At 47.2% G+C, this 27,342-nt stretch overlaps 2 protein-coding genes across 8 annotated transcripts in view; one reads left to right on the top strand and one right to left on the bottom strand.

The window, feature by feature from the left end:
• Window positions 1-73: 73 nt before the first annotated feature.
• Window positions 74-17,346, bottom strand: JMJD4 (jumonji domain containing 4). Of its 4 annotated transcripts, XM_045005053.1 has the most exons (8): window positions 17,196-17,346; window positions 15,586-15,881; window positions 15,190-15,314; window positions 13,938-14,103; window positions 10,937-11,062; window positions 5,237-5,504; window positions 3,261-3,407; window positions 74-1,250 (listed from the first exon to the last, which is right to left on the bottom strand). In XM_045005053.1, exons 2-8 carry the CDS (start codon window positions 15,663-15,665, stop codon window positions 939-941), a joined length of 1,224 nt encoding a protein of 407 aa, XP_044860988.1. In that variant the 5' UTR covers window positions 15,666-15,881; window positions 17,196-17,346; the 3' UTR covers window positions 74-938. The 4 variants fall into 4 exon arrangements, with proteins under 4 accessions (XP_044860988.1, XP_044860985.1, XP_044860986.1 ...); XM_045005050.1 differs by having other exon boundaries at window positions 15,190-15,881; XM_045005051.1 differs by having other exon boundaries at window positions 15,190-15,932; window positions 17,196-17,297.
• SNAP47 (synaptosome associated protein 47) overlaps window positions 17,308-27,342 on the top strand; it is a 34,286-nt gene continuing 24,251 nt past the window's right edge. Inside the window, exons 1-2 of one of the 4 annotated variants that reach the window (XM_045005054.1) lie at window positions 17,308-17,498; window positions 26,388-26,931. In XM_045005054.1, the coding sequence (XP_044860989.1) occupies window positions 26,435-26,931 (497 nt within the window). In that variant the 5' untranslated portion in view covers window positions 17,308-17,498; window positions 26,388-26,434. Of the gene's footprint in view, window positions 17,499-25,480; window positions 25,671-26,387; window positions 26,932-27,342 lie in introns of those variants that run through there. The other 3 variants (XM_045005055.1, XM_045005057.1, XM_045005056.1) reach the window with 3 other exon arrangements.

The raw sequence follows: 27,342 nt of genomic DNA, 5'->3' as shown, positions 1-27,342 counted from the left end.
GGGTTGCGTTATATAGAGGTGTAATTCTGAAGGGTAGTTTAACCTTTGAAAGAATGAGACGTTCCCTGACATTTTTAAACATTTTAATGTGCAATATTAAAAACAGCAACTTTAAGTGGTCACCTGTACTGGTCACCTCAGAGGTCAACGATTGATTTTCAGCTCAGTGCTTAAAAACCTTCAACTATAATCTTAATAGAAGCACTACTGGCTAGAATTAAACTTTTCACACCCTCTGTTTAGGAGATGACTTACTGCAAACTCCTAACAGCAACGGGAGTGTTTTTTATAGTTTAACTAAAAATGCTTGTGAGGCCACTTCCCTTGCAATCATTTTCAATGTGTATCACGCTTAAGTTCCTAGGCTGTGCTATGTAACCATACAGAACTGCTCTTAGTGTGTTAATACTCTTCCTTTCATTAACACATAGTCTACGGCTCCATACAGACTTCCATGTTTTTGCCTTTCTAGAACTCTTTTCGTTCAGGCGCTAGGTGATCTCAGTACAGAGAGGTGAACTTGCTGAACTATAGATGCTTTGGTGTGTAGAATTGAGAGGCTACATCTCAAAAGTTCATCCTTTTGGTTCTAGACAACTCCAATGGCTGAATTTCCTCCGTGGCTTATTCTCAGAAGCATAACTTCTTCCTGCTATGGTCAGTTTAGCTGCTTGCATTTCTACTACATGGAATGAATCTAATCTCTGACTCTGCTGGAGACTTCTCTTTTTAGAGTGGTTTCAATATAAACAGGAAATTTAATGTAGTGTACTCAGTTTCCTAACATGCTGTTTCTCTTGATTCTATATCCGCATCCTCCCCATCCACATTAAGGCTCATTGTGCTTAAACTAACAGGGGGGAAATAGGGAGACTTTTTATGATTTGTCTACATGCAGCTATGTTGCAATAGGTACAAATACTTGAATAAATATGGATCTATAACAGTGCTGTGTCTATTGCGGCTTTCAGGTGGTGTAGTAATGCCTCTGGCGGTGGGGACAGCGATTTAGGGTTCAGTTTCTTGAAATCTTCATTAGCATTTAAGGATGTTAACACTTGCACAGTCCTTTTTAAATCAAACACCGCATGGAGCATGCCCAGAGCGGAAGTGGCAGCTCTGTGAGTGTTCTTTGCTGAAGCTTCTTCATCTAGAACGTGGTTTAAGACAGAAATCCTGTTCTCCGCGATTACCTTAAGGAAGTTGTAGAACTCCTTATAGTTTATGCCTGTGCAAGATTTCATGATTACCTAAGGCAGAAAAAAAACACATTAAATGTTGACTCCTTATTTACTGCACTAGTAAGAGTTAAAGGCAGCAGCCTTATCAAACCAGTAAGTAGTTGAAAACTCTTCTCAGTGTGTGACTCCTGTTTGTTATTTCCTGATGCCTAATTACAGTAAAATACGTTAATTGACAGGAAATCTCACTAGTCCCAACAAAACTCTTCCCAGTATCCCCAGAGTTTCCACTAAACTTTTATCTGACCAGTTCTACTGGCTGGGGTTCCCCCAGCTCAGTAAGACAGGATCTTACTATTTCCAGTAGAGAGATCTCATGCAGGGAAATACTATACCCAGCATCTCCTATGAAACAAACAGCTAACTTAAGCACTAATTGAAAGGTCTCGAAATTGACTTAATGGGTGCAGATTAACAAACCAATTTTCTTCAGTCACACATTCTACACAACCATAGTCAGACTGGAGGCCCTTTGTTCTTCAAAAACCTGTTGTTCAATTATCAGCAAGAAAGTGAGGGAATAGTAAAGGTTTTATTTTTACAGCTTGAGAACTCTATTTTAGAAACACGGGACACACAGGCTTGCTTTTAACCTTTAGTACTTGCAGATTAGCGAGGCAATCAATGAGTTTCTATTAACATTACAACTTCCCCAATATTTGTGAATCATATAACATATAAAAAGACGACTAGCTAAATCATGGTTTCACAGTTGTATACCTGCTGCTTACCGAAAATGGACCTTGAAAACAATCACAATTTACCGCCCTGTTCCCATAACACATCTTTCATTATGGTATAATTAAGATATTTCTCTTATAAAACTTTATGGAAATAAGGTATTCCTTTGGCTGAAGGAAATTCCATTGATCCTGGGTAGTGTGTAGGACACCAGATGTTGATGTAGTTCAAACACCAGGAATCATGTTACCAAGAGGCAAAGGGTGTTGCCGGTTGTGCAAGTAATGGCAAAGTCCTGCCTTTGGAGAACTAAGAGTACTGCCACATATGGAACAAGGAAAAAATAAAAGCAGGAGTAATATAAATGTACCTTCATCCCAATCCTATTATTATTATTTAATATACTTGTATCACATCAGTACCAGAATCCTCAGGGTACATCTACACTGGAGTACTGCATGCAGATGTGGTCACCTCATCTCAAAAAAGATATACTGGAATTGGAAAAAGTTCAGAAAAGGGCAACAAAAATTATTAGGGGTTTGGAACAGCTTCCAGATGGAGAGATTAATAAAACTGGGACTTTTGAGCTTGGAAAAGAGCCGACTAAGGGGGGATATGATGGAGATCTATAAAATCATGACTGGTGTGGAGAAAGTAAATACGCAAGTGTTACTTATGCCTTCTCATAACACAAGAACTAGGGGGTCACGAAATGAAATTAACAGGCAGCAGGTTTAAAACAAACGAAAGGAAGTTCTTCTTCACACAGCGCACAGTCAACCTGTAGAACTCTTTGCCAGCGGATGTTGTGAAGGCCAAGACCATAACAGAGTTCAAAAAAGAACTAGATAAGTTCCTGGAGGATAGGTCCATCAATGGCTATTAGCCAGGCTGGGCAGGGATGGTGTCCTCAGCCTCTGTTTGCCAGAAGCTGGGAATGGGCAACAGGGGATGGATCACTTGATGATTCCCTGTTCTGTTCATTCCCTCTGGGGTGCCTGGCATTGGTCACTGTCGGCAGACAGGATACTGGGCTAGATGGACCTTTGGTCTGACCCAGTATGGCCGTTCTTATGTTCTTAGGACCTGCCTGAGGCAGCAAATAAGTACAAGCAGTAGCACATACATTGAGTGTTGCATCAATGAGATAGATTCTCTCTTACGTCTCTCGCTATCACCTAACAAATTGGACTGTTCGTTTCCCAGCCTGTAATAAAGCATGACCTCTCAATACGGATCAGTTTGGTGTCCAGTATCACTGAAATGCACTACACAGGAGCTACAGTAGCCCAAGGAAAGTGGGGTTCACATCAATTGACTGACTAGGTATTATACCTGGCATTGTAGGTGCCAGTCCTCCATAGTGTCTCTCCATTCGCTGATTTCCCGTTGGACGGCTGCTAATTCATCCTGCAGGAAGCTCCACATGATAGCCACGTTGCAGCCATTCACCCAATTGTGGTTGATGGAAATGGTATCCTCCTGGAAGAAACCACAGAGTCCAACTGGTTATTCATCTTAGCCTAGGAGAGCGTGTGGTGTGATGTCTCTGACCCCATTACTGATTTCCACAAAGTTGGTGCCAACAAGAGTAAATCCCTCATCCTCAATGAATGGAAAAGCCTCTCTGGGCCTCAACTATCTTCAATGTCCACCTCTTTTTAACTCGCTTGCTAATCAAACCCTGCCTCCTAAGCTTCCCCCATACTCAGTCCTTCTCACTGACATTTGGCAGTTGTGCCCACATCTACAACCAATACTGTGCCCTACTGCAACCCACACCTTTAATTTAGAGGCTTTAATTAGCTGAAGTGTTGATATTGAAGGGGACACTGTATGTGGCAGTGCAAGGCAGATGTCTGAGATCCCCCTATGTCATCCAATCCTTTCCCAGCCAGTGCAGGATATAGATGAGAATTATCTATTTTGCTTAGTGTTCTAAATGATCAAGTGGTAAGAAGCACCTTTTGCTATGTCTAAAAATGGGAGAGGGTTACTCCCTGCTGTTACTTCAATATAGTTACCACAGAGACTGATCATTTGGGACATTGTTTTATCTTGCTCAGTGCAAACAGAAAGACAGTGCATATAACACAGAAATGACTGAACTGACTCTAAACCCAAAGGCACCTGCCTATTGCTTCTGATGTGCACCAAACCCTCAACTGTGAAATGCATTTAAAACCAAACATCACACAGATATACTGTTACTTTCCCCCACTATCAAAAAAACAAAACAAAACAAAAAAACCCTCCCAATTTATGTCAGGATCCCATTCAAAACTATCCTCCAGGGCTTCTCTCCTGCAAGGGGATCCTCATGGGCACAAGGGATCTGAGTGCAGGACTGGGGTCTTGGTTTCTTAAAGCCCTATCTAAGCTTCTTCTTGTGAACTTTGATGCAGATCCTCCTAACTTCCATTGAAATCAACACCTTTGAGGATCTGGGCCCTTGTCTCTCTCTGCTGCTACCAAACATTTAGCCTGGCTTTCCCTTATCACTCCTTATATTTTGCAGGTTTTGCTTCAGCAGAAGCTATAATTTCTAAAGATGGGTCAAACCCAGAATTACGTTTTTAGGAGAGCTGCTGAAGTTTTGGTGATGTGGATTAAACAGAAGAGGGATCTAATATACCCCATATGCCTTGATTTTGCAAAATCCAAAGGTCAAGGTTTTGCAAAACGCAAACTAGGCCTCCTGGGTCCTACTTCGGAGTTTCTTCCCGGCAGTGACCAGGCTGAGAAACGCAACCTGTGACAGGACAGTATGGGAACCCAGTGAGAAATTGTAAACTGGTTTCTTTCCTGCTTTAGAATTAGCTAAAGACTCAGCAGAACTTTACTATTTACACAAGACCTTTTGATCTGCTAACGAATCATAGAAAAGTGTTAGTTATCTGATCACTGCTAATTCTTTTAGTGAAAACTGAAACAAAAATGGCATTTAACACTTCGGCCACTGAAGCATTTTCTGTCGTCTTTCCCTTCTCATTCAGTAATGGGCCCACCCAGTCCTTGGTCTTCCTCTTGCTTCTAGTGTGTAAGTATATTGATGATCTACATCTAGAAATTGGTCTGTTTAGGTTAGAATCCCTTGCTTAGTGTTACATGAGTCACTTTTCAGCAGACCAGCTGCTTCGGGTATAAGGCTAATCCTATAACACTTGGGGTCATACACTGCTGTTCTGAGAGTGTATTTCCCATAGATCGCAACTGTCACTCGCAAAGAGGCGGCTTGGCTAGTTAGGGCAACTCTTCAGATGGTTCTCAGGAAGTTAACTGATATAAATCTAAATTGTCAATTATCTTACCAGGTTGTACACCTGATGGTGCCATCCACTAGGGATGAAGACTATCTCCCCTGCTTCCTGGATGATTTCAACGGGGGGGCAGCTTTGGGCATAGCGTGGGTAAATGCTGCTGTCCTGCAGACCAGGGGCAGTGACATCGAAGGGCAAGTTACCATGGCGATCTCGAAGGTACTCCTCCTGCCGGGGGGGATAGAGCAGCCATTTCTTTTTCCCGCAGATATTGGCAGACCAGCTGTAGGAGCGGAAGACGTCGGCGTGAAAAGGTGTCCTACGGGCCAAGTCAAAGGTTTAAGCATATGTGACGCAAAAGGCAAATACGATGCAAACGAGCACAAACCAAGTAAAGTTAAGACCGTGGGCATATTCTGGCTTTGGATATTTCCACACAAATCAATCTGAGCTGTGCAGGCATAGCTGAAGCGAGAGTGTGGCCCTGTCGGTCTGTTTTCAATTGTCATGTGTTAAGGGCCAAGAAAGCACCCTATTAATAAACTGGGGGGCGGGGGAGAGCAGGTCAGCAACACCCCCTTGTCACACTTTTCTCTGCTAAAGTATCAGTTTTCAGTTTGAACCTCACACTTCAAAGGCAGCAGATTCTGCAGTTTGGGCTGAAGCTAAGACTGAAAGGGCAGGTTTATCGCCACCGAATGGCAACATTTTAGACTCAGGCCCAGATCCACAAAGACTCCCACTGATTTCAATGGAAGTTAGGAGCCTAAAAACTTTTGTGGCTCTGAGTCTTAGGGTACGTCTACAGTACGAAATTAATTCAAAAACTTATTCTATTCGAATTTTCGGACGCGATTTTATACATTCGGTGTTGTGTGTCCCCACTAAAGCGCATGAATTCGGCAGAGTGCATCCATAGTACCAAGGCTAGCATCGAATGTCGGAGCAGTGCACTGTGGGAAGCTATCCCACAGTTCCCGCAGTCCCTGCCGCCCATTGGAATTGTGGGTTAAGCTCCCAGTGCATGATGGGGCAAACACATTCTCGCGATTGTTTCTGGGTGTGTGCTGTCACTTGCTCCTCCCTCCGTGAAAGCTACAGCAGACGCCATACTGCCAGCAGATGGTGCAGTAAGGTGCACCGCCTGTCTCCTGGTACTATGAATCCACCTCGCATGTCCCCTCGTCTTTCTATCTACTCTTTTATCTAACCACTTCCCGCCTTTTTTCAGTTACCGTGAACCGAGCAGCACAGCTTCCGCCACAAACTCTGCTCTCCCGCTCTTGCATCGCTAGCTAATTTTTCCATGTTGTCTGCCCTGGGCTCACCTGGAAGCTACAGATGGCAACAATTCCCCGCCGTTTTTCGGCCATCATGAACTGAGTCGCACAGCTTCCGCTGCTTTTTCCACGTTGTCAGTCCTGGGCTCCCGTGGATGCTACCGACGCCAACAATTCCCCGCTGTTTTTCGGCCATCGTGACCTGAGCCGTACAGCTTCTGCTGCAAACTCTGCTCACGCTTCCGCCGCAAACTCTGCTCTCCCGCTCTTGCATCTCTAGTAAGCTTCCCGACTCCGTGGAAGCTACAGAAGACAACCATTTACTGCCTTTTATCGGCCATCTTGAACCAAACAGGCCTCCTACGTTTCGCGCCCTTTTTCCAGGATTACCCGTGCAGGCGCCATAGCGCAGCAATCATGGAGCCCGCTCAGATCTCCGCTGCAGTTTTGACCATTGTAAATACCTCGCGCATTATCCAGCAGTATGTGCAGTACCTGCAAAACCAGGCGAGGAAGCGACAGCAGTGCGATTACTATACTGATGAGGACATGGACACAGACGTTCCTAGAAGCACGGCATGTGGCGATTGGGAGATCATGGTGGCATCGGGCCAGGTTCATGCCGTGGAACGCCGATTCTGAGCCCGGGAAACCAGCACAGATTGGTGGGACCACATAGTGTTGCAGGTCTGGGATGATTCCCAGTGGCTGCAAAACTTTTGTATGCGTAGGGCCACTTTCATGGAACTTTGTGACTTGCTGTCCCCTGCCCTGAAGCGCAAAGACACCAAAATGAGAGCAGCCCTCACAGTTGAGAAGCAAGTGGCCATAGCACTATGGAAGCTTGCAACGCCCGACAGCTACCAGTCAGTCGGGAATCAGTTTGGAGTGGGCAAATCTACTGTGGGGGGCTGCAGTGCTGCAAGTAGCCAACGCAGTCACTGACCAGATGCTATCAAGGGTAGTGACTTTGGGAAATGTGCAGACCATTGTGGATGGCTTTAATGTAGACGGAACGCATATCCCGGCACACCGGGGCAGCCAGTACATAAACCGCAAGGGATACTTTTCCATGGTGCTGCAAGCACTGGTGGATCACAAGGGATGTTTCACTGACATCAACGTGGGATGACCGGGAAAGGTGCATGACGCTTGCATCTTCAGGAACTCTGGTCTGTCTGAACGGCTGCAGAAAGGGACTTACTTCCCAGACCAGAAAATTACTGTTGGGGATGGTGAAATGCCTGTAGTTATCCTTGGGGACCCAGCCTACCCCTTAATGCCATGGCTCATGAAGCCGTACACAGGCACCCTGGACAGCAGTAAGGAGCAGTTTAACTATCGGCTGAGCAAGTGCAGAATGGTGGTAGAACGTGTTTTTGGATGTTTGAAAGTTTACTGACTCGGTTAGATCTCAGCACAACCATATTCCAATTGTAATTGCTGATTGTTGTGTGCTCCACAATATCTGAGAGAGTAAGGGGGAGACATTTATGGCGGGGTGGGAGGTTGAGGCAACGTGCCTGGTGGCCAATTTCGCACAGCCACACAACAGGGAGATTAGAAGAGCGCAGCAGGGCACGCTGCACATCAGAGAAACTTTGAAAGCCAGTTTCATGGCTGGCCAAGGTACAGTGCGACAGTTGTATTTGTTTCTCTTGAAGTAACCTGCCCCCTATATATATGAAAGGAAATAAAGTCAAAATTGTTTAAAAACTGTTCTTTATTATTTGTTGCACAACACATTGAGAGAAACCCGAAGGCAGACTGGGGGAGGGGGGTGGAGGAGGAGAGAAGGACAAGTTGAGAAACCAAATCAAAAGTTCGCATATGCCGGCCTTCTGCTGCTTGGACGATCCTCTGGGGTTGAGTGTGTGGGTCCCCATAGCCTCCCCCATCGTGTTCTTGGGCGTCTGGGTGAGGAGCCTATGGAACTTGGGGAGGAGGGAGGGTGGTTATACAGGGACTGCAGCGGCAGTCTGTGGTCTTGCTGCCTGTCCCGCATTAGATCCACCATACAGCGGAGCATGTCAGTTTGCTCCCCCATGAGCTTGACCATAGCGTCCTGCCTGTTCTCATCGCGCGTCTCCCTCCTCTGTTCGTGTTCCTGTAATGCTTTACGGGACTCCGCAATTATTTGCCGCCATGCATTCAGCTGGGCCCTATCAGTGCGGGAGGACTGCATGAGCTCGGCGAACATGTCGTCCCAAGTTCGTTTTTTCCGCCTTCTAATCTGGACCAGCCTCTGGGACGGACTAGATAGGGGCTGCGTTGAAACATTTGCAACTGCGGGAGGAGAAAAAAGGAGGGTAGTATTTTAAAAGATACATTTCAGAGACTAAAGGGACACTTTGGTGCGAGTGAGCCATCACACACGGCCAGGCAACAGAATTCAGCTTGCAGGCAGCCTAGGGGCACGCGGGGTTCTGCTTCTTCTACATTCATTTCAATACTTTCAAACTGCTCGGCCCCCTTTCCCACAACAAGCAATGCCTGGTGGGTTTGCCAGATAAAAGGAGGGCCTGTGGGCTCTCTGGGATGATCGCTTCTCTCTCTCACACTCACACACCTCCAATGAGGCTCTGAGCAGAGATGAGCCCTTTAAACTAAACGCGAACAGCCCAGCACGGCTGGGTTTCCCTCCTGCCCCCCGCCGCGTGGCTCAGATCAGGCTCTCACTCACCAGAAGTATTTTCTCCGGGGTCATGGTCTGGGAGCCGCCTTTGGAGTGGGGGGAGGCTATTGGCTCCAGCGTTAAGAATAGTTCCTGGCTTGGGGGGAAAGCGGATTCCCCACTTGCCGCCTGTGCACTATCGTCCTCCTCCTCTTCGACCTCCAATGACTCTTCCTCCTTGCTCCGTGCAACTCCCCCCTTGCAGGTGTCCACGGACAGTGGTGGGGTAGTGGTGGCGTCACCCCCCGTAACTGCATGCAGCTCACGGTAGAAGCAGAATGTATGGGGTTGTGACCCAGACCGCCATTCGCCTCCCTGGCTTTTTGGTACGCTTGCCTGAGCTCCTGGATTTTTGTATGACACTGCTGTGTGTCCCTGGAGTAGCCTCTTTCCGTCATGGCTCTGGAGACTTTAGCGTACGTATTTGCATTCCTTTTCTTGGAACGTAGTTCTGCCATAACAGACTCGTCTCCCCAATATACGATGAGATTCAGTACCTCCTGTTCGGACCATGCTGGAGCTCGTCTGCGAATCCGGGACTGCGTGATCTCCTGTGATGGTGGACTCTGCATGGTCGCCTGTGATGGTGGACTGTGCTGATGGTCACCTGTGCTGATGGTGACCAAACAGGAAATGAAATTCAAAAGTTCCCGGGGCTTTTCCTGCCCACCTGGCTAGTGCATTGGAGTTGAGAGTGTTGTCCAGAGCAGTCACAAGGGAGCATTCTGGGATAGCTCCTGGAGGCCAATAACGTCAAATTGTGTCCACAATACCTTTAACCCAGGATTGCGATCGCGATTTAAGCCCTACTCCACTTGCCGGTTGGAGTACAGGAATCGGATTAAAGAGCCCTTTAAATCGAAAAAAACGGTTTGGTCGTGTGGACGGAATCTCCCCCCCACCCCCAACTTAACTCGGCTAATTCTGAAATAACAGACTAGTGTAGACCAGGCCTTACTGATTTCCATCTGAGAAGTGCTCACTTAACTAGTCAGCACCCCCGTGAGGCTGCAGCTGGCACTGCAGGTTTGAAGAATTCCTTCAGTACTGTACTTTAAATAAAGGCGCTCCAGTGATGCTTATACACTGTGCTTTCATTAATACTGAGTTCAATTATTATTAATTGTTTGTATTACTGTCGTGCCTAGAACCTCCAGTCATGGAGCAGCACCCCATTGTGATAGGTGCTATACAACCACAGTCACGTCCAAGTTCTAAGTAATACTCCCAACTTCTCCCTCCTGTTTTCTTCTCCCTGGATACACTGAGCCAGAGAACCTAATGTGAGTGACTAGTTCTAACCTCTGTATATCCCTTACTAGCCTTGGTTACAACCTTTAGACCAGATTCCGCAGCCCACACTCAGGCAAATCTCCCCAGATTCTTCCTGTTAAGGATGCAGGATGGGGACCTGTACTGGCCAGGCTGCTCCCCTTTCCCAGCTCACTCTGTGGGTTTTATGACTAGAGTCATTGCGAGAGATGTTGGACAGAACGGTGCCATCAAGCAATGTCATCTCGCCACATTTACTGTACACTTAGGTAATACGTGCAGCCTTAGTATTCCTCTGACCGTCCCCACTGCCGCCTTCTCTCACCCCCATCCCCTGTTGTGATCTATACCTGTCAGTCACACGTTGTCCCTATTTAGACTGCATGTGCCTTGGGGGAAAAGGGCTGCCTTATGTTACACTTGTGTGGCTCCTGGTCACAACTCACCGCTTGGAGTACTACTGTAATGCTAATAATTATTTAAACCAGTGCATCGGAATTTAAAAAAAAATCAAAGTTACTTTACCATGAACCCTTAGGTCCCATGTAGACAAATCGATAATCATCCAGACCTATGGCATCCCAGTATTCATTCAGCCAGTCAGAAGTGAAATAGATGGGGGTTGTATAAACATCTTGCTCTGGGAAAGCCCTTAAAAAGACAAAGTATTGCAAAAATGCTTCAGGGAAAAGAAACATTCATCATCTTGGTTTCCCAAAGCTCAGCAGCAGAGACTGGTCAGGTGGCTGGAGCAGTGTCTCATTGAGGCCATTACTGTCTTGCTATGTCATCCGCTACAAGCAACTCAGAATCATAGAATATCAGGGTTGGAAGGGACTTCAGGAGGTCATCTAGTCCAATCCCCTCATCTAGTCCAACCCTCCTGGAGCTAGATTCACAAGGCTTTGCAACACCCGACTTTTAGGCCGCCTGGTGGAATTCACAACCCTGCGTCAGGTGTCCAGGAGCCCTATACAATGCCTGGGAAAAGTCAGGCACCCAAGAAAGGGATTTTCAAAGTCGGCATTGTAGCAGGGTGGATCCCTGCTCCGGGTTTTAAGGGGTTTAAAAGTGGCTTGGCAGGGCTTGAGAGCTGCTGCTCTCAAAGCTGGGCTGATTGGGGAAGTAGCCGCAGCTGGGCCACACCCCAATCAGGCCACAGCTGGCCCCTATAAAAGGCTGTGAGCCAGGAGCCCAGACAGTCTCTCTCTGTTTCTAGAGGGAGATGGGCCTGGCTGCAGGGAACTAAGACAAGGTACCTAGGGTGAAGCAGGGCTGGGGAAAGGCTGAGGAGCTGGGGAAGCGCCAGCCTAGAAAACCCCAGGCTGCAGCCTAGCATAGGGCAAAAGGTACTGAGGGTTGCAGGGGGCAACCTAGGGGTAGGCCAAGGCAGCAGGTCCAAACCCCCTTTGCTGATGATGAGTAGGCTGATACTGCAGTCTGCCCCAGCGAACGGGGGCAAGATAGAGACTGGGCAGTAGCCACTACTGAGGCAAAGTGGGGATAGTAGGGTGGGGGTTCCCCTGGGAAGGGGAAACCCGGTTAAAGGGGCACCGGGGTCCTGGGAGGGACACGGGGGCCAGGAGAAGACAGGGGGATCACCGGCCTGCAGAGGGCGCTCCGAACGCTGGAAAGAGCTAATTCCCCAGAGTCACCAGCAGGAGGCGCCGCAGGGGTGAGTCGGACCCATTACAGCATGCTGAGCAGGGAGCCACGTAAGCTAGCCAGCAGGAAATGCGGAGTAGAGTGGGATCTCAAGGAACCTATGGACTTTAGGCACCTACAGGGTTAGGTGACAGCTCAGCAGTGATTTTGTGAATGCCAACAGCATCTAAATGTTGGACGTAGGCATCTAAAGGGGCAGTTATGCTTAAGTCCCCCTCATGCAATCTAGCCTTAGGTGCTGCAAAATGGGTGCAACTGTGTTTTCCTACCTCACAGGAGAGTTGTGAGAGTTAACTAAATTCCTCTTAGTAAACACATCTCCACTCCAGTAAGAAATCTGTGCAACTAGTCAGTCGTCCCACTTGGTTAACACATTCAAAAAAGCCAAAGCTGGATCGTAGGCTTTTCAATGGCGTTTGGCAGTGGTTCTCCAACTGCGGTGTGAGGAGGTTTGGGCGATGTTATGAGCCGCCTCATTTCCAGCTGCAGGGGCGGCTCCAGGCACCAGCATGCCAAGCGCGTGCCTGGGGCGGCAACCCGCAGGGGGTGCTCTGCCGGTCGCCGCGAAGGCGGCAGGCAGGTTGCCTTTGGCGGCATGTCTGCGGAGGGTCCGCTGGTCCCGCGGCTTCGGCGGACCTCCTGCAGGCTGCCTCCGAATTCACGGGACCGGGGACCTCCCGCAAGCAAGCCGCCGAAGGCAGCCTGCCTGCCGTGCTTGGGGCGGCAAAATACCTAGAGCCGCCCCTGGCCAGCTGCTTCTACAGGCATCCAGGCGCTCCATGGCAAAGTAACGTCCAGATGTCTGAACAAACAGACATATGCAAAGAGGGCCCTGTCTAGATGCCTCTGTGAGAAGTCACTGCCACGCCGGTGGAGAATCAGAACTCACTCGTAGCAAACTTGAATCAGCAGCAGAGCTGCCAGCCACGAGCAGCAGCCGTTCAAGGAAGATGGGACGCAAGAGGAGAGGGAGAGGAGCACTAGACGGCTGGGCAGGACAAGAAGGGGAGGATGCATCCAGGCAGCATGCACAGGGCAGAGAAAGAGCAGGGAAACTTGTGCATGAGGAGATAGGAACAGAGCAGATGGGAGGGGAAGACTAAATGAAGAGCAAAAAGTCCTCATGATTTACTTTGATTTAAAAAAGGAAAGAGTGCTTATTGCATTAAACACAATTAAAAATGCTAAGATTTTTACCTTACTAACCAAAGGCCAAAGCAAAAGCCAACCAGAGGTGAAAGTAAGTGGTCAGGACCGGTATACCGATAAGAGCTGGTACACAGCCGACCACACCAGCAGTGGGGCCAAAAGGGGCAGCTTCCCGGGGGCCCAGCAATTTAAAAGGTCCCGGGGCTCCCGGCAGCGGCCAGAGCCCCTTGGTCCTTTAAATCACCGCCAGAGCCCTGGGGTTCCCGGCCACCGCTAATCACCGCCAGAACCCCAGGGTAGCGCTAGCAGCAGCGTCTGGGAGCCCCGGGCTCTTTAAATCGCTCCCATGCCATGCTGAAGGGCTGGCTAGGGGAGTCTGGCCCAGCCCCACCCTTTCCGCCTGTGGCCTTGCCCCTTTTGGTTGAGACACCCCCCCCCGACCCAACCCCCCTCCCACACCTTGCTCAGTACCCTGGCCTCCCTGTGTACTGGTAAGTCCCTTAAGTTACTTTCACCCCTGGAGCCAACACTATGAAAATGTTTAAGAACTCTTTGGTGTGGGGCACATTTCGATCAGTACAATGCAAGAAAAGTATTTCAGTGGACAGGTGCCTTCAGTGAAACCATCAGGTAACGAAAGATCAGTGTCACGGCTTAGCAGCAGTTCACTGCTGTATTACAGCATGCTGAGGATTCCAAAGTGCTCTCTTACCTGTACAAGTGCCAATCTTTGAGGTAGAGGCACCCCCGGGGTGAATGGTAGTTTTTTTTAATGTATTCTTTCCAATAACTTATGTATTCCTTGAGAGGGATCTGTTCCTTTGGATTAGAATTGTATTCCTTGACATCACAGTTGGCAACAGGTACTACAGCCTTCCCTGAAATATAAACTTTTTGAGCCAATTGGGAAGCAGAATAACTGGTGCCAAAACTGTAATCCTTCCATATTTATAGTATGTTAGCATCTAGTATCTGGGCCCCACTGTGCTAGGTGCTGTACACACACTTATGAAAACATGGTCTCTAGCCAGTTTCGCTTTCCTGATACCTTCACTAAACCTTAGATCAACATTATTCATAGCATGATTTATGGAAGTGTTAACTGAATGAGGCATGCAGCAATGACACCACCCAAATTGCATCAAAGCAAAGTGCGTTGGGAATGGGATATGGGCTGTAGCCAAAACTCTGAATCTCTCTCAGCATAAAGAGAGACTTAGATTTCCAGAATAGCCAAAGCTTGTTCCTCCTCCATCCACCCAATATAGATCCTATAAACACTTGGCATGTGCCTGGGATTACCCACGTGTGTAAAGTTAAGGAGTGTAAATTTGCATGATAGGGCCCTAAATGAGTTCAGATTTATTTATATACTAAATTAAAGCTTGGCAAAGGGTACGAACGAGGGTAGAAAATTGTGAATAGGGAAGTGTTATTTACCCTTTCACATAACACAAGAACCAGGGGTCATCCAATGAAATTAATAGGCCGCAAGTTTAAAACAAACATAAGGAAGTACTTCTTCACATAACACAGCCAACCTGTGGAACTCATTGCCAGGTGATGCTGTGAAACTGGATTCAAAAGGGAATTAGATAAATTCATGGAGTATTGGTCCATCACTGGCTGTTAGACAAGATGGTCAGGAATGCAGCCCCATCCTCTGGATGTTCCTAAACCTCTGACTTCCAGAAGCAAGGACTGGATGACAGGGGATGGATCACTCGATAACTGTCTTGTTCTGTTCATTCCCTCTCAAGCATCTAGCACCGGCTACTCTCAGAAGATGGGATACTGGGCTAGATGCACCATTTTTATATATTCTTATAAATTAATGTATCAACTGAGAGGCTGATCCCTTTAAGGCTCAGAGGATAGTTGTCATCAGCAGAGGCCCTGTTATTAAAAACTCTTTGACTTTTATCATTCATATTAAATGACATATTAAAAACTTAATCACTTACCAAAATGCTGCAGTAGATAATCAAAGTTAGGCTTCCCATCCCGAGTCACCCAATTCCTCCTGCTGCCCCAGCCCTCAGTGAATTTAGCCGAGAAAACACATGGGTGGTTGGGAATCAGATAGTCCCTGAAAAAATCGGAGTAACTGAACGATTCTACCTTTTCAATATAGTCAACATGTCCCTGGGGCAGGCAGACTGCACCATGAGATGCGCTGCTGTAATCACGAAAGAATGCAGTGGAGCAGGCAAATGCTGCTCTGTCCATTCAGACTATATAACTTTCCTGGTACTTAGCTGAGAAGGTGCTGATCAGACAATATTTAGTTAGGCTAAAATAAACAGCTGTACAGTACATTAATCTGAGTGGATCTTTCAAATCTATGAAAATTAACTCACAAGTAAAAAAATGTCCAGTTCCAAAATATAGATAAAATCTTGCAGGAAAAGCCTTGTTCTTCCCATTTGTGTTTCACCATACAGGGCTAGAAATATCCTTCAACGCTCTTCATCCTTCAATGCACCTTGATCGAATGGCTACTTTACAAACAAATCACAGTAACCAAAGCCTCTATTCTTGTAGATCTTTCACGTCAATGGTAGATAGTCTAGTTACATGTTCATATTAAATTATTCCCATGCTTTTGCTTGGCATTCTCAATGGGTCACAGAAGAGAAGGGCCGTTTACCTGTTTCTAGAAATAAACAGCAGATATGTTCATTTCAGTGGGGTTCTCTCCCCAGATCTGTGAATAAAAAGAGAAGCTTCTTTTGCAAGCAAACAAACAAATAAATAAAATGTGTCCAATTCTAAGATTATTAGACTGTAAAGAAAACACTAAATAGGATAGTTTTATAAGGTTAGACCCTGCAGGAATCAAGCTGGGCTCCTGCATTTATTCCATACTCCCTGCACCGCTGTCTGCTGCAAATGGACAGGCAGCTCCCAATCATTAAAAAATAATGAGGTAGTTGAGAGGGAATAGGGAGTGATAGCAGTGATGCCTGGGGGAAATGAGACAGATGACGGGGCAGGGAAGGCACCTCCCCATATCCCCAAACTCCCCTTAATCCCAGCATCTAAAGGGAAACCCGAGAGCCTGAAACTCACCCCTAAGCCCCACCCTGAGAGAGACCCCGGCAGACAGGAAGTGAGGGTCCCCAGGAGAGGATCAGGGTCCAGGCCCCTGCTATCAGGGGCAGGGGCTGAGGGCCTCTGGAGAGGAGGGGGAATCCGGGCTCCTGCTATCGGGAAAGTTGGAGGGGCTTCGGGCTCCCCGCTGGGGGGCGGGGGCAAGGGCCTCCGGGATCAGAGATCCCAGCTGCGAAGGGGGGTGAGGGGCCCCAGGTTCCCAGCTTTGGGGGAGGGGACCAGGGATGGGGGGGGCGGGTTCCCCGCTATGGGGGAGTGAGGAGACCTGGGAAGGGGGATGCAGCATCCCAGCTTTGGGGGGGGGTGAGGGGACCCGGGATGAGGGTCCGGGTTCCCCGCTAGGGGGGGGTGAGGAGACCAGGGATGGGGGTCTGGGTTCCCTGCTATGGGGGAGTGAGGAGACCCGGGAAGGGGGATGCAGCATCCCAGCTTTGAGGGAGGGGGGATGAGGGGACCCGGGATGGGGGGGGCGGGTTCCCCGCTATGGGGGGGGGTGAGGGGACCCGGGAAGGGGGATGCAGCATCCCAGCTTTAGGGGGGGGTGAGGGGACTTGGGAAGGGGGGGGCGGGTTCCCCGCTATGGGGGGGGTGAGGGGCTCCGGGAAGGGGGGGCGGGTTCCCCGCTATGGGGGGGGGTGAGGGGACCCGGGATGGGGGGGGCGGGTTCCCCGCTATGGGGGGGGGGGTGAGGGGACCCGGGATGGGGGGGGCGGGTTCCCCGCTATGGGGGGGGGGTGAGGGGACCCGGGATGGGGGGGGCGGGTTCCCCGCTATGGGGGGGTGAAGGGCTCCGGGAAGGGGGGGCGGGTTCCCAGCTTTGAGGGAGGGGGGGTGAGGGGACCGAGCGGTCACGCACCGTGGGCTCGCCGCTACCCGGACGCATTATGGCGACGCACGCACCCCGTGACCCGGCTCGCTAGGTGCGGGCGCGGGGAAGGCGAGGAGGGGGAACCCGGGTTGCGCCTGCGCCTGGCGCGCGGGTCTCGGGAAGGCCGGAACCCGGAGCGCGGGGCCGCACGCTCCCGAGGGGGAGAGAAATCGGAGAGGACAGGGTGGGGGCGGCTCGGCCAATGGAAGTTCGCGGCGGGCGCAGGCGCGGAGGGCAGCAGTGGCGGCGTAGTGGGCGCTGAGTGGACCCCGGCCCCTTTCCGTGGGGGAGGTGAGTCGTTCGTGCCCGGCTTTGTGCCCCTCCCCCCCCCACGGCCGCTTTGTCAGAGGGGAAGGAGGGAACGTACAGATCCCTGCTGGGGTCACTGGGGGGGGCAGCGGGGTGTGGAGGGGCCCCTAGGCGTGGGGGCCGCTGTGGGGGGGAGCAGCGGGGTGTGGAGGGGCCCCTAGTCGAGGGTGCCCCTGCTGGGGGGGGTAGCGGGGTGTGGAGGGGCCCCTTGGCGTGGGGGCCGCTGCGGGGGGGGGGCAGCGGGGTGTGGAGGGGCCCCTAGGCGGGGGGGCCGCTGCGGGGGGGGGGCAGCGGGGTGTGGAGGGGCCCCTAGGCGTGGGGGCCCCTGCGGGCGGGGAGCAGCGGGGTGTGGAGGGGCCCCTAGGCGTGGGGGCCGCTGCGGGGGGGAGCAGCGGGGTGTGGAGGGGCCCCTAGGCGTGGGGGCCGCTGCGGGGGGGGCAGCGGGCTGTGAAAGGCCCCCGAGGCGTTGGGGGGGGGCACGGCTGGACGTGGGGTGACAGGGCATTTCAGATTAGCCTGTCCATGATACTAACCTGGGCAGAAGCTTCAAACATCAGTGAAGCCAGAAGCGAAATAGTGGTACCAAGAGAGGTTTGAAATATGAGTGGGCAACTGAAGATTAGTTATCTTGGAAAATGCAGCTTATTCTTGCGGGGTGGGGGAATACCTGAGAGAGACATTCAATGAGGGAAAGAAGAGTGGGATGCTCTCACGCTGTGGATGGCGGGGGAAGGCACATGGAAAGTGGATGCTAAACTATGTGTAATGTAACAGCATACGTAGAAGCATGATGTCACAGACTGGGAAAAACTAAAAACACTTGTCACTTACATAATGCTTTTCAGGTGATGATCTCAATGCATTTTACAAAAGAGGAAGAATCTCCTCATCATCTCAGCAGAAACTGAGTCAGGGAGAGATTAAGGGAACTGCCTAAGGCTACACAGTAATATTGGTGGCAGAGCCAGAAATAGAATCAAAGTCTCTTGGTTCCCAGTCCGGTATCCTACCCCCTGGATCACACACAGATCTTGTGCAACTACATCTAGAATATCTCATTCAGTTCTGGGTGCTACAATCCTAGAAAAATATTGACACATTGGTAGGAGTTCAGAGAAGAACAACAAAACTAATTGTGGGGGCAGGAAAGATTGAAAGGGTGAAAGATGTGACTTGATTAAGTGGTGATTAAAGGATTGGGGAGAGACATGATGATGTACAGATATTTAAAGGGTTAAAACATGAGGGTGGAGTGGAATTTAGTTTGATACTCAGGGATATAACTAGGAGTATTGAAATTAAAAGAGGCAGGAGGAAAAACAAAACAAAAATGTATTCTAAATCTAAGCAAAGGTTCCTAACAGTGGGATGTGTCGGGCTATGGAATATTCTCCCTGAGTAAAAGTGGAAGTACCATTGCTTGGGATATTTAAAACTAGAGTGACAAGACACTAGCAAATACAGTGTGAGAAACAATCACAGCTGGACTCTGGGAGATAGGATGAAATAATAGGTCTCTTTCATCTTCATATGATGATTTAATTTGTACCAATTGTTGTTGTTTGCATTTAAATTGCCGTAGTGCCTAGAGGCCAAATGGGTTAGGGCCCTGTTGCATCGGCTGATGTACAAACACATAGTAAATGACAGTCCCTGCCTCAGATTGCTTACAGCCTAAAAGACAAGACATAACTGGTGATTGAGATAAAAGTGGGCAGTGATAGAGGTAAGGGAGGTGGTAACAAAATAATTTTTATTATCATTTATTATTTGTATTATAGTATGGACTAGCACCCCACTGTGCTGGGTGCTGTACAGACGCAGAGCAAAACGGCAGGCCTTGCCCCAGAGAGCTTACACTTCAAGTATAAGACAACAGATTGATATAGCTAGATGGAGTAGTACAAAGAAATGATGAGACCACAGAGACAGGAGGAGGAAAGGGATCTATATTCCATGCTTTTGGGAGGTGGAGTGGGTTTAATGAGGAGGGGATAAGCTATAGGGAAAGAAAAGGGAAGGGAACGGGAGAAGAGGGTAGGAAGGGCAGGAATGGAATGAAGCTGAGTGAAGCGACAGGATTTGTCTACACTAGAAACGCCACAGCTGTAGTGCTGCAATGTGAACACGTACTACAGTGATGGAAGGTCTGTAGTAAATCCACCTCTCGGAGAGAGGGTAGTTAGGTCAATGGAAGAATTCTTCTGTTGACCTAACACCAGGGTGCGGGGGGAACCTATTTTCTGTCATGGGCCATTGACCCACAGTAAAAATCAATCACAAGCCACTCACTCGCCCAGGGGGGCTCGGGGCTTTCCCCCGCAGCAGGGCAAACTGGCGCTCGTGGCTCCTGCCCAACGGGGGAGGGTGCCGTGGGCCAGATGAAATTAACCAATGGGCCCAGTCTGGCCCATGGGCCATAGGTTACCCACCCTTGACCTAACAGTATCGGCACAGGGGCTTAGGTTGGCTTAACTACATTGCACAGGGTGTGACATTTTTCATAGTGTAGATCAGGCCTGTGAGGGAAGAAGAGGGTGAAGCAAATAGCCCCTGTGTACAGGGCAGAGTAAATCAGAATAGTCAATGGTTTTGTCAGGAATGTCCAAATGTCCCTGATTTGGCTGCTTCTCTTTGTACCATGTGGAGTCTCTGGCCGGCTCCTGAGTCCTCTCTGCAACCCACATAGTTGGGGGAGGGCAAGCACTGCTTGGGTCTTAGCCCCTCCCTCCAAGGGGGGGGGGGGAGAGAGAGAGAGAGTGTGTGTGTGTGCGCGCGCGGGAGGGACGGACGGACGGACTGGGTAGCGGTTTATCTCTGCTGCACAGTTCTGAGTGTAGGGGAGTGCCAGGACAAGGGTGGCCCTGGCTGGGCTCTGTTTTGGCTGCTTCTGGTCCTACCAGATGGAGTATATGGGTGGTTCTTAACTAAGGAGAAGTAATCACAGCTCACCACTGGCATAGCCACTGTAAACAGTTTATGGCTGGAACTGTATGTTTAAATATGTTTAATTCCTTCCCTTGCTCTTTTGGGGGGGGGGGGGGGGCGGGGGAAGGGGAAGGCTTGGGACGGGAGGCAGGTCTGTCCTCCTATGCTAATCATGCTTCAAGCCGTCTTGACTTCAACTGTTATGTAGTATTGCGTGCTATTAAATAGTTGCCACATTCTGTGCGGTTGGTGGCTTCATTGTTCAATTAAATGATTCCTGACTGACTAGTTTATATACCATTTAAATTTCTAAAGTACGTTGAGATCTTCTGAGACAAAAAAGCCTGCTATAGAACGAAGATGATGATTAAGCATGTCATAGGGAAAATGCATATGCAATAGCTATGGACAATTACAGTTTCCGAAGTCACAATTAGTAATAGATCCTTGCTTGTGCATTCTGTCCTCAGAGACAGAGAGAAACTGACTAGCAAGATAAAGAATGTATAGCCTTCAGTGAGTCAAAAGTCATGTGACCCAAGAATACATAGCATATGTAAATCCCCGGTAGCTGATTGTTTTCTTCTACTGGAGAGAGAGGAGTTCCGTCAGGTGTCTGCCTTCTGTCAAGAGTTAAAGAATAAAGATACTAGTAAAAATTTATCATTAGACTTTTTCTTTTTGGTATCAGGTGTAGTAGGATTTTGCCCTTTCCACAGTTTTTTTTTTTGCTTTGGGCATTAAGAAATAGAAAGAGAAAACAAACAAACAAAAACTAACCTGCTGTCTTGAATACAAAGGAAAAACTTACAAAGATGGCAACCCTGAGGCTGCCTGAGACTCCTGAATCTGCAGACAGAGGTAAATAACTTGATATATAACATTTATTATTCCAATTATGGTGACACGGTTGCATCAGAGATTTTAGTTTAATTATGTTTAGGATCTGGGAGAAAATGTTGTTTGAATGGGAAGCTATTGGATGTTTACAGTGAGAGGAAGGATGATCTTATGGACTTTTTCCCAAACCCTAGAAATGGTTCATATCCAGTCTGAGATCTGGCAAAAGTTTAGTATCAGTTGCTTTATTCAAAACTGTCCTTACGTTCCTATAGACAGAATGCGAAGAATGGCCATACCAAACAGTAGGAGAATGTATTATTACTAACAGGGGCTAACAACTGAGAAATATCTTGTTCCAGTAGGTAGGGCACAGGGCTGGGAGTTGGAAAACCTTGGTTATTTTTCAGGCTCTGCCACAGACTTCCTATGTGATCTTGGGCAAGTCTCTTAATGGTTCTGTACCTCAATTTCCTCATCTGTAAAATGGGACTGATATCCCCTTACTTAACGGAGGTGTTGTGAGAAGTGTATTAATATTTGTGATAGACAAGGTGGCTGAGATAATATATTTTATTAATATTGTTATATCTTCTAGACTTTGGTCCTCTAAAAGATATTACTTCACCTACCTTGTCTCTCTGATATGATTGTTAATGTTTCTTGAGGCAGAAGCTAAGTACTGTGTAACTATTTTATTTGTTTTACTTTTTTAAAATAAGTACTTACAGGTGAATGCCAGAATGGTAAATAGTCTCAGTCATTTAAATAAATAGTAATAGAGAGGGTAAAAACACTTATTGGTCTTTAAATTGTTGTTCAAACTGTAACTAAATGTATACAGTCAATTTGAAATCTAGTCAATTTCAAAAAGTTAGATCTGGTTTACACTTAAAAGTTATACCAGTCAGGAGTGGGTTATTAGTTAACAAAAACAACTTAAGGGAACCAACATAAGTTATACTGGTATAAGCCCTGGTGTGGACATAATTATAATGTTATAACTGTGCTTATACTAGCATACCTTGTGTCTGTTAGCCAAATCAACTTAATCTATACCAGTATAAATACTTCTATTTATCAGGAGGGTTTTGCTGGTTTAACTGTGCTGGCAAAACCCTTAGTGTTAGGTGCTGCACCTGCTCTGGAGTATCCCTGCTAATTTTTGTTGTTTTACAGTCACACTTCACTGTTCTTTAAAAATATTTCTCATCCATCTTTCTGTGTGAAAGACCCGCACAAACAAAAGCAAATGACTGCCTATACATAGGAAATAATAAAATTGACTAAGCACAAAGTAGTGTCATGCCCAAAGTAAACAAACTAGAAAAACAGATAAATAAGTTGGGTTTTTTTTTCCTCTTCAAACCTTTCAGGTATAAATGTAATGTATTAGATATAACAATAGTAAGTAAAAAAAATTCTTGAGATAATTCTTTCTGAGCCTCGCAGTACTCTTGTGAAGTACAGAAATATCACCAATTTATAGGTGGAGAAATAGAGGCTAAATGTTTTAGCAGCTTATTCAAGTCACACAGCAAATCGATGGCATCGCTAGCTAGAACTCATTGCTCCTAGTTCTCAGCCTTGTGATTGGTCTGTTGGCTAACCAGGGTGGATTTAGTGGTCAGGAAGACTCGATTTAATCATGGATTTCTACATAAAAATGCATTTTGGAATATGCTGCTCGAACAGTTTCACTTTTGTTTCTACTGCCTGTCCCTCCCTTCTGACATTTATCTCCAGACGTCTTCTCCTTGTCCAGATCTATTCCGCCCCCTCCAATCTTCTATTCATTGAACTTTTTGAAACTTTGCACTTTTAGAGAGAGGTAAGGGATTGACTCTGTGTACACAAATTTGCAGAGGAACTATAGGGCTGCTGCATCTGAAGAAGTGAGGTTTTTTACCCACAAAAGCTTATGCCCAAATAAATCTGTTAGTCTTTTAGGTGCCACCGGACTCCTTGCTATTTTAATAGGACTGTGGTCTGTTATTTCTCACCTCTGTATATTTATTTATTTTAAAACATTTTTGCTGTTAACAAGCATGTTATCTCCAGAGACACAAATCCACAGTTTGAGAACTGCAAAACTAAGCATCTCTGATGGTATCTTCTAGACTGAGCACTGAGTCTCATTGGGTAGATGGAAAGATTAACCTAAACAATCTATACAGAAGCCCCTGGAACTCCATAAAATTGGGTCCCTAATCCATGAACTATTGGAACTCATTTACAAAGCTTTTCTTAAACATTACATGAATATATTGTCTCATACTATAGAATTAGAATGTATAATCCCTATTCCATGATGAGATATCTTTGAGCTATAATGTATCTTAACTAAAACTATTTTTAGATAGGTTTTTTCCTCAAAAAACATTTTATCAAAAAAATCTGATAGTGTTAGCCTATCTAGATTTACTGGATTTCCTTGTTTATTTTGGCCTCAGCCCAAAAAGTAGCTGACTTGAAGTTGTTGTAAAGGAGATAATGTAATGTGTGTGTAGGATGGTAATCCTGCTAGGACAAACAGTTACAATTCATCTTGCAAACATCTGCTATGGGCTGGATTCTGGTGCCCTTACTCACATTGTTTTCAGTGCGGCTACCTGTGGAGTAAGGTACTAAAGTTGAGTGTGTCAGATTCTGGCCCTGTGTGAGTAGTCTTTATGCAAATAGGCCCGTTGATACAAATGTGATTAGTAGTGTGAGTAACCAAGGTTAGATCCACAGGTAGGAATGTCGGTGCCAGGGGTGTATATGAATGTATGTGCTTAGATACACAAGATCTGGTGACTAGTTGTAGCATGCGGGCCAAAGGAGAATCAGACTGATGACATTCAAAGCAAGAACAACAGGAGTACTTGTGGCACCTTAAAGACTAACACATTTATTTTAGCATGAGCTTTCGTGAGCTACAGCTCACTTCTTCGGATGTAGCTCACGAAAGCTCATGCTAAAATAAATTTGTTAGTCTTTAAGGTGCCACAAGTACTCCTGTTCTTTTTGCGGATACAGACTAACACGGCTGCTACTCTGAAACCATTCAAAGCAAGAAGATTGTTAACTTTTTGTCTTGTATTAGAATTCCTGAAAATTCTCACAAGGGGAAGCAGATCACAGTTGAAACCAAACTAGTCATTAGTGTCACAGCATAAATTGCTGTCTAGATTAATCTGACTTTGGAGGCCACACGATGTAAATAACCTACCCTTTCATTGCTTACAGCAAATAAAGTACCATAGTACCTTAAGCCTGTGTTGCAACACCGAGGATCTGTAATTTTTGTTATGATTCATCAAAGACTTCAATAAGATAATTAATCCATGATCATTTAAATCACTATTATTCAGTGCCTGCTCACAAGATGTAATATAAGTAAGGAACACAATGTCGCTGTTATATAACTTGTTGAATGTACAAACTCATACAATTTGAGCATTAAAATTCTGGGGGAATGAAACGAATTTAGAGGAACGAGGTTGGTCACAGGACAAAAGAAAGAAGCAGAGGACTACCAGAGCAGGAGATGGTCCAAATGTATTTTTGAAAGCTGTGTTCTTGTCTCCCTCTCTCCTTTTCCACCAAACACGTGTGCACTAAAGTTACGATTCCATCTTTGAGTTTTTGACATGAACAAACCATTTTTCAGGGATACGATTTAATCAGGGTTATGATTTAATCCTGGGATTCGGAGGGTGGGAGGGGGACAAGGGCTGGGGCAGGGGGTTGGGGCACAGGAGGGGTTCAGGGGTGCCAGGCTCTGGGTGGCGCTTACCTCAAGCAGCTCCCAGAAGCAGCAGCATGTCCCCCCTCTGGCTTCTATGTGGAGGCACAGTCAGGTGGCTCTGCGCGCTGCCCAGCCCATAGGCACCGCCCCTGCAGCTCCCATTGGCTGCAGTTCCGGCCAAGGGGAGCTGCAGGGGCAGCACTTGGGGCAGGGGCAGCGTGCGGAGCCCCCTGGCTGCCCTTAAACGTAGGAGCTGGTGGGGGGGGGGCATGCTGCTGCTTCCAGGAGCTGGGCGGAGCGGGGCAAGCCCCAGACCCCACTTCCCAGCAGGAGCTCAAGGGCTGGATTAAATCAGCTGGTGGGCCGGATGTGACCCACTGGCTGTAGTTTGCTCACCTTTGGGCTAAGGGAACTAGGGACATAGGGGTCGCCATAGGAACAGTTGAGCTCGGAATGTTTAAGTCAACAATAAAGGAAACTCCAGGCATGGCGTGAGTTTGGATCCTATGCAGCACATGTGTATTGTGGTAGGAGCAGGCTGTAGGGCCACTTGCTTATGTTTGACCAAAGAAGTTTTTTAAAGAGCTATACAATGTTCATGCTAAACGGTGAAGAATTCTATAATGTTTAGGGGGCTGCGTTGGTATCTTTTGGTAAATCAAACAAGTTGTCTCTTGTGCTTAGTGTAATAGAAATCATTTCTGCTTCTCTTAACCTTTGAATGCCCTTGAGCACCACTTTGAGACATGGTGAATAGGCAGCTAATGCCTTATGTGTTGTTTACAATAATGTATTAATTGATGTGTATGGAAATGAAAGCCTGGGCCGTTTATACAAAGATGGAATTTTTCACTAACTATACTCTATTTTGGTACATTTAAAAAAAAATGCTGAATAAAGCATGCATATAAAAGTATTTTATTTATAAAGCACCACCACAGCACTACAGATGATCAAAATACAACCATATACTAATGATTCAAATATAATAAATACACAATATAAAAGTATTTCAGTGAAATGTGATCATTTGGGAATGGGGAGGAGAGGCTGGGGAAGGCTGGAGTTGCTGTCAGAGGAAACAATAATAAAAGACCTTTTTTTTGAAAAGAGGAATCTTTTCAAGGTGAAATTGGAGAACAAGAGGTGGCCAATTCTACCCCCTAAAGTTCACAACAGCCAAACCCTGGTTACCTGCATCCCTGAGATGACCTAGTGGCAACATTGAAAGATGGCTGGTGCCTGAGATCAGTTACCCACCAGTATGGTGCCTATGGGGGCATCCTTAATCTGTGCACCCTAATTTACAAGAATCACCTCAGATGTATTTTTCTGCCTTGTTTACTTGTTTTCTTTTTCTCACTTTGAAGGTGACAGGTCTGTCATCAGTGTAGAAGAGGAGCCGAACAGCGAGCTAATGAATGCAGACATATGTATCCATGCATGGCCCTGTTCCTATTATTTAGACACTGAGAAACGATGGGTCTCTGGCAGACTCTCACTGACTCCTATTGCGGTCAGGTTTACAGCTGACAAGACCAGAGAGCTTCTGGTCAGCTTCCATCTTTCCAGCATCAGTGAGATCAAGAAGGAGTCCTCCAGTTTAATATTCAGCTCCCTCACAATTCTGGAGAAGACCACCAAGCACTGGTTCAGTTCCCTCCAGCCCAATAGAAACGTGGTCTTCAACATCCTCGAGCACTTCTGGAGGGAGCAGCTGCTGTCGTGCCCAGGGGCTGGCGCTCAGGCAGATTCTCTGCCAATGACGAAAGGGAAAGAACTGACTGGTTTACTGGCTGCATCCCAGAAACGTATGGAGGATACAACAAAGGTGCTCCACTATCAGGGTGAACAGTTCGATAACATCATGAAAGGACTGAACAAGATTGACTCTGAAATGGATGTGGCAGACAGGTACAGTAGCATAACTGGAGCTGAACAGTAATTGATAGTTCATATTGTATATGTCAAAAACCTTAGATTTTCATATTCAGTACTCATGTGACTCCCTTCCATACACCTTTTTTTCAAGTTGCAATGCTTTTATTCTTCCAGTTTTGTGTTAATTAGGGAGGGCTGAGTATGTCAGATGGCCTGGTGATCTTGTGATGTCGATAATCCTCTCCTAGGGCTAGGATGAGAACATACCAAACTAATTTTCACTTGGGGTAAATTTTACCCCCTCCTCCGTGCACGTGAAGAACCCCTGCTGTGGTTTTACCCTATAAGGGAGGGGTCTGTTCCGGAGCTGCGTAACCCTTGCACTGAGCTCAGCTCTCCCCCCTGTGCTCTAGTGTGTACGGCAGGGGTGAGCAAACTGTTTGG

Source organism: Mauremys mutica, chromosome 2 (assembly GCF_020497125.1).
Source record: "Mauremys mutica isolate MM-2020 ecotype Southern chromosome 2, ASM2049712v1, whole genome shotgun sequence".
NCBI lineage: Eukaryota > Metazoa > Chordata > Testudines > Geoemydidae > Mauremys > Mauremys mutica.
The sequence above is the reverse complement of the archived record's forward strand: the minus strand, read 5'-3'. Positions and strand labels throughout refer to the sequence as shown.